The sequence below is a fragment of the Euphorbia lathyris genome, chromosome 7 (assembly GCF_963576675.1).
Source record: "Euphorbia lathyris chromosome 7, ddEupLath1.1, whole genome shotgun sequence".
Classification (NCBI taxonomy): domain Eukaryota; kingdom Viridiplantae; phylum Streptophyta; class Magnoliopsida; order Malpighiales; family Euphorbiaceae; genus Euphorbia; species Euphorbia lathyris.
In genome coordinates, this window is record NC_088916.1 from 54,650,066 (window position 1) to 54,657,154 (window position 7,089).

Here is a 7,089-nt window from a genome sequence, read left to right on the forward strand (position 1 = left end):
CCGCCAGGTTTCGATTTCATCCAACGATGAAGAGTTAGTTGTTCATTATTTGAAGAAAAAGGCAGCCTCCGCTCCTCTTCCGTTATCAATTATAGCAGAAATGGATCTATACAAGTTTGATCCCTGGGAGTTACCAGGTGTGTAGTGTTGAGATTGTAATATTTAAATCAATCTGATGATCTAGTAAGTATTAGTAAAAGTAATTGTTGTGGATTTTTCAGCGAAGGCGGCGTTTGGGGAGCAGGAATGGTATTTTTTCAGTCCAAGGGATCGGAAGTATCCAAACGGAGTTCGACCGAACAGAGCAGCAACTTCGGGGTACTGGAAAGCGACAGGAACTGATTCTATGTTTTGGATTCGAATTTTAATGTTCATTAATCGTTTACCCAATTTATTCAGGAGATCTGAGTTTTGTGGGTTTTGTTTGATTAATTGATTTATTCAAGTTCTAAAGTTGAATTGGATAATAGTTTTTCTGAGTAATTCTGGGTAATTTTTGGGTAATACTTTTGGGTAATTCTGGGTAATATGAGGGGATTCTTCTGGGTAATACGTGAAGAAAGAAGAAGAAGAAGAATTAGAATTACCCAGGAGAAGAAGAAGAAGAATTACCTAGGAGAAGAAGAGGAAGAAGAAAGAAGAATTACTTTTTTAGTCCTCCAATAAATTTGGACCATTTTACCCTTTGCCACGTCAGCACTTTTAACGGTGTTAACCCATTTTCCGTTTTTTCGGGTAACGGCGTAAACCACGCTCATTTTTTTTGGTAAAAACAAACCACATGAGTTTTTTTTTGAACAACATGAAACCACATGGGTTGTTTTTAGAATTTACCCTTTTTTATATATATTTCAACTACATACTTTTCAGTATTTATATGCTTTTTTAGATTTGTTGATTTAAACATCAGAGAAGGATCCCAACCTCCGACCCTTCCTTTATCCTTTTTTTCGTTTTATTTCAGACGTTGGAATACCCCAGAAAGTTCATAGATTATCTTACATTAAAAGGAACGTGCTTTACAAAATTAGCAAATAAGTGAGTTTGACTAACACCATTTACAACGTTATCAAATCAATATAACATGTAATCTAAATTCGATATTTCATTGTATCACATAAGTAAAGTTAATGAAACAACAAACATTTTATTTATATTTTTTCTAAATCCATAAAACCCGTAAATTTGATTTTCACTTCTCAAACTAATGTGTTTTACACTATTATTAGCTATTTGGGCCTCAAGATACTTTTTGCAACTTTCCCCCTCACTTCCTTCCTAATAATGTTATTGTTTTATAAATTTTAAATGGTGAGAATTTGTAGAAGCTGAGATTACAACAATGGAGGACTCCAAAACCAGCAAGCGTCTCTCCTTGTTTCTAGATTCAGGGATTTACCGATTCGAAAACTCAAATGCTATTTTCGTTGACCCGGTTCGTTTGCTTAATCGCTCCTATTCTCAGTTTAGGGTTTCTCCTTCTGCTTACTATTCTCGTTTCTTCGATGCCAAACGCGTTGGTTCCCCTGGCAATGAACCTAACATCCCTTCTTCAGCTTCAAAGAAGCGAAAGCGAAAGGTGAAACCTCACTCGTTGAACGAAAGAGAACGAGCCGCTGATCAGAGACACCAGGCAAGCTTTTCCAACCTTTTTTTTTTTGTTTCCGAGAAGTTATCTATTTGATTTCGGGTTTCTTAGGTCAATTCATGTTCTGTTCTGATAATGTCATGCAATCCAGCAAATGAGGCCTATGTTGTTAAATGCATTGCAATGCTTAACGGCGGCTACTGATCTTTTAGCAGTCTTGCGAGATTTAAGGACTGGTTTTTGTTCTCCAGAAAGCAGAGAGTCAGCTTTACCTGGTGATGAGATGTCCTTTATAGAACATGGCTGTGTTTGGCAAGCTCCTCTCTATGAAATTGTTCTTAATTTTCCTCCACATCACATGCAAAGAAATGATGAAGGTTAGTAATCTTGGAGAAACTTCAGATTTTCCTCCACATTGAGCTGCAGGATTATGAAGTTGTTCTCGATTGGTTTCTCAGGTTCGCCCATTGATCAATGCAGTGGCCAAAAAGTTCTTGCTTTGTTTGATAATTTAGTTGTTAATGATACAAGTTATGATGTAGAGGCGGAATTTTTGGACAGTAAATATATAATACCGGGACAGAGTTGCTTCTACATGGTATGTTGTTGTTCAACTATTCTTCTTTTTCGTTTCATGAAGAAACCAGCTCTTTACTTGTCTTGCTTTTTAAATTTTGGCTAATTTTTTGTGCGTTTAAGTGTTAAGTTCACTTAATGCCCAACTAAGAATTATTTAACATGTCTTTTTCTTGTATTATGTCGAAGTCTGACCTGGGGCAGATTCACAACCTTATCCCTGGTAATTATTGGATATACAACTTGGTGCCTTTTCAATTTGAGTTTGTTTTGTGCCAGTAGGAGTTCTTAATTTTGTAGTTCAAAAGGTACATGCTATTATCAAGGGCTTAATGGTTTCTCCATCCAAATTTAGTCTGATTGATAGTCCTTGATTATCTTCGTTTTGTAACTTGTGCATAATTTATCAAGGAAGGTGTACAATGTCTATCCACTTTGTTGAGGAACAATATCTATCATCATGTTTCTTGGAGGTGTCTTCATTCTATTTTTGTAGCTATGTGCTCTTATTTCCGTTGCTTCATTTTGCACCCTTATAGTATTGGATGCAATGTGTTGAAAAATTGAGTTTCCAGCACTGAAATATCAATTTATGTAGAAAAGTTGCCCTAGTTATAGTTTACAAATGATGAAAATGCTTATTTTTCTTAATGCAGCTGAGCCTTATTGTGGCTTCAACCTGATATTGATCGATCCACCGTGGGAAAATGCAAGTGCTTCTCAAAAAATCCGGTATGTATTTTTTTTTTTTGTTATTAAAATACTTTCAGTTTGACAAAACCTTAAAGCATTTGCCAATAACTCATGCATGTGTTTCTGTTTATTTATTTTTTTATTTTTTTGTAAGAATTCTGGGAATAAGACATGTTTAATTTGCATCATTCTGCTTGGGAAATTTTTTCAAAGAGTTTTATTTTATCATCAAACAAATTCTAGATTTCTATAGATCTCTCTTTGCATGTCGATGGGTGGAGTTGTAAATAGTTGACCTGCACAAGGGGCTTAATTGTTATCTGTTATAGAGTTCTATGGTCTGCATTGAGCTGAGATTTGAGCTACAATTGCTGCAGAATTTATTTTTTTGTTATATATAAAAATTGATGGACTTGTCATCTCCTTTTGTATTTTTTCTTTTAGGGGGTTCAAATGACTGGTCGTGTTTAGATGTTAGCTGCTATTTTTCATTTAATTTATGAAAACAGTGTGATCTTTTTTTTTTCTCTCCTAAATCAAGGTACCCAACATTGCCAAATCGGTATTTCTTATCCCTTCCTATTAAACAACTCACTCACAAAGATGGAGCACTTGTAGCCTTATGGGTGACAAATAGGGAGAAACTCCGCAATTTTGTGGAGAAAGAGTTATTCCCCACATGGGGAGTGAGTTATGAAGCTACCTTTTACTGGCTGAAGGTGATCTCTCCTCTCTCTCTCTCTCTCTCACACACACACACACACGAAAACACATTGTTGGAAGGTGACTGCTTTGCAATTTATCACTGCAACTAATTAGCCGTGCTCAATTGCTGTAGGTAAAAGCAGATGGCTCATTGATCAGTGATTTGGACCTCTTTCATCATAGACCCTATGAATGCCTTCTATTAGGATACTGCCATGGGGAGGTGAGAATATGAAGTAGTATTGGACTTGGTTTCAGTATGATCCTATAGGTGTAATCATGTATCTGTAACTTACCCTTTTGAATTGTTTAGGGGACAAATTCTGAACAGATCTCGACGTTGAGATCTGCTCTGCGTGATGAAATTGTCATAAGCATCCCTGGGGATTACTCAAGGAAGCCACCTATTGGAGGTAACCTTTGCTCTCACTGGCATATAATAATCCTGCAAATAAATATCCACCACACTTGAGCTAGGTATTCCAAATGCATCCACATATAATTCAGGAGTTCTATTAGATACTGTACTCTGACTCTGCTAATTAAATAATTGCACTTTTATCCATTCGCCCTTGTGTTTTGATAATTGATATACTTGGAAAGATGGCAATCGAAGCTCAAATTTTGGAGTTCTGTATTCTCAATGTGAGTTTATAATACACTGAGTCCTTAGCATGTTAATCTTCCTTGAGGTGTATAGAGTTGCTGCTGGAGCATGTTCCAGGCCCGAAACCTTCTCGATGCATCGAACTATTTGCTAGAGAGATGATAAATGGATGGACTTCTTGGGGGAACGAACCTCTTCATTTTCAAAAATCAAGCTACTTCGATACAAAAAAATGAGGTCAAATTCAGATGAAGACTCGTCCATTTTGAAAATTGGCAGTTTCTTGTCAGCAACGTGATTCCAGTAAGTTTCCTGTGCTTGTTGTAATGTCAGTAGTATTTAGTGAGTTGTGATAAGACGGGACAAATGGCTGTGTGCTGCCTGTTGAATACTCATATTAAGTTCTGTTTTTTATCAGTCTAGTAGTTATGATTAATGTATTCGTTTTGCTTCAGACTAATTTTGAGTTTGCCAGCAATCTCATCTCCCATGTGTTGTTATGTGCAAGAAGCGAGAGAGACGGAGTGAATTGACTAGTTGTTGGTCCTAAGCCAATTAGTTGAACTGCCCATTCGTTTTCAAGTTGAGTAAAATACCATAAGCAACATATATCAGAAGGTGCAGTGCATAATTTGTATAAGACATATACATTGGATACACGGATGTGGTTTATCTAAAATTGCAGTAATTTTCACCTAGTCAGTGACTCACCAAGTGAATTTGGTCAATCACCGTTAGATTGAAGCTTATTAAAATTATGTGATGGAGATTAAAATCATCGTAAGGCTTAAATTCACACCTCGTGATTGACCAAATTCACCTTTGGTACCAAATTGTCAGATCTAGGCTATTTCAGTAGAATCTATCCAGGTTTGTTTCATCTGATTATGATTATGCTCTTAGATTTTTGAAAAGTGTTGGTAATAGGTATTAGAATCAAAGTGTAGGGGAAATTTTAGAGGAGACCGGCTCCTTGGAGGACCCCACTCATTTTGCTGACATGTGCCCACAATCTGATGTGGGCTGGCACACGTCCCAAAATGAATATAGTCCTTGGGAGGACCCAGTCCCCTCTAAAATTTCCCCAAAAGTGTGGTCCTTAATTATATTTTTTATGGGTTTTTTTTTTGGATTATTTTTCTTTATCTTTTGTACTAGCTTTAGTTTAGATGGGTAGAGTTTTTCTCTTAATTGTTTGGCTTAAAGCACTATTGGTTTCTTCACTCATTCAAAATGTTGGTTTTAGAGCATCCATTGTGACTTTAGAGGAGAAAGTAACAAGGTTTGGTAACACCCCACTAGAGTAGATTAGTTTTTAAAATTTTGTGGGGTCAAAAAAAATTTATTAATTACAAATAGGTACCACAACTGTAGTTTACCGCGTATTAAGAGTGTAATTTGCCACTCAAAAAAGCAGCCACAGATGGTGACATACGCGCCAGACCTGGCGTGTGTAGGCCACCCGCCAAATCAGGCGCCTATGTACCATGGGTGGCTGCCAAATCTCTTATATTTGGATTTTAGGGATAAAAAGATTGTTTGTTACTACAATCTGTAACAAACAACTTTTTGTTACAACCACAATAGTGGTTTATTACAACAACACATAGGATTATAATAACAATTTTTATGCCACTAGAGTTGGTCTTAGCTCACTGGTCTATTATCCAAAATGTTGGTCTTTACTATTGTTATTTGGTAACATTTGCCTTTGATTTATCAAAATTTGTAAAAAGAAAAAACTAAAAGAAAATTCACTAATAATAATTTTGAACATTAAAAAATGGCATACATCAGTTGTTTACATTACAATTCTGCACCTCACATTATCTAATTATTAATGCAATTCTGCTCATTTAGGGATTTTCATTTTGAAGATGTACGATAAGACACGTTTTCGATAGTTTTTATTCGAAGGATTAACAGCTAGCCTAGTACAAGAGTGCTAACGAATGCATTGAAAAAAAAATTAGACAATGATGGTGAGTAAGAGATCAAACTCTGCCATCTCTTGCTAAACAGTGGGATTAGCATATGATCTAGATGCCTGAGCAGCATAGCGAGCAATAAGATTCGTTTGTCTAATAATAAAGCTAATTCTAACAGAATCTTCGTCTAATATAAGAGTACACTGCTTGACAATAAATCTGAACTCAGAATAATGGTATCAGCATCAATCTTAGGATATGTTTTGATGACTACATTCGAGTAGTTTAGATTTTTCAACCAAGATAGAGCCTCATGGCCTCCAAAATAAAACTACCCTCATTATTGCGAACTATTCCAATACTTGTCTGCTTATTGGCTCTGAAAAGAGTCGCATCAGTATTGTACTTGAATATGCCTGGGGAGGTCTTTTCCATCTGCACAAATTAGACCCAGCAATAGAAGGCGCTCCCTCAACTTGAGAAGAAACAGGGCGCTTACGAATGTGAATCCAATCACAAAGAAGCCTAGTAGAGTTGAAGACTAACGGATGAACATTCAATTTGACTCCATTCCAAAGAATAACCAGACATATGAGCTGCAAGGTTGTGAAGAGTAGCACAGGGGAAAAGAAGATGACTAGTCCTGAGAAACCATGGCCCTATCCAATTGCTCCTCGACTGTCCCTTCTTCCAAGTAAAAGGATAATTGATGAGAGGAAGATCGGATATCTGACAGTAAAGAATACCTTCCTGAAGTAACCAGCTATTAGATTTTTTAAAATAATATGAAATATGAGCTAACCAAATTTATATTTTGCTTCAACGCTAGTTATTTAGCTTTCTATTTGATTATTTTGTTATTAGAAGTGAATTTTTAAAAAAAAAAGGAACAATGAGTGAAATATACAAATAGTTAGCAAAATGAACTATTCAGATTCAGCTAGTGAAAATGTCTAACTAAATATTTTATTTTAAAAAGTCAGGTCACTCTA

General features: G+C 36.0%; 1 protein-coding gene across 4 annotated transcripts; it reads left to right on the forward strand.

The window, feature by feature from the left end:
* Window positions 1–1,284: 1,284 nt before the first annotated feature.
* Window positions 1,285–7,089, forward strand: LOC136200562 (methyltransferase-like protein 2). Of its 4 annotated transcripts, none has more exons than XR_010673389.1 (10): window positions 1,285–1,633; window positions 1,740–1,965; window positions 2,047–2,186; window positions 2,354–2,387; window positions 2,821–2,896; window positions 3,399–3,576; window positions 3,696–3,785; window positions 3,876–3,975; window positions 4,236–4,472; window positions 4,625–7,089. XR_010673389.1 is itself a non-coding variant. In XM_065990934.1 (9 exons), exons 1-9 carry the CDS (start codon window positions 1,343–1,345, stop codon window positions 4,403–4,405), a joined length of 1,278 nt encoding a protein of 425 aa, XP_065847006.1. In that variant the 5' UTR covers window positions 1,286–1,342; the 3' UTR covers window positions 4,406–4,679. The 4 variants fall into 4 exon arrangements, 1 of the variants encoding a protein (XP_065847006.1); XR_010673390.1 differs by having other exon boundaries at window positions 4,255–4,472; XR_010673388.1 differs by having other exon boundaries at window positions 3,876–4,472.

What these genes read in the sequence shown, in the direction of transcription:
- LOC136200562 (XM_065990934.1), top strand. Translation starts at nt 1,343, where the DNA reads ATGGAGGACTCCAAAACCAGCAAGCGTCTCTCCTTGTTTCTAGATTCA. An exon ending in GACAGAGTTGCTTCTACATG is followed by an intron (nt 2,187 to 2,353) that starts GTATGTTGTTGT and finishes ATTATGTCGAAG; the next exon opens with TCTGACCTGGGGCAGATTCA. An exon ending in GATTCACAACCTTATCCCTG is followed by an intron (nt 2,388 to 2,820) that starts GTAATTATTGGA and finishes TTCTTAATGCAG; the next exon opens with CTGAGCCTTATTGTGGCTTC.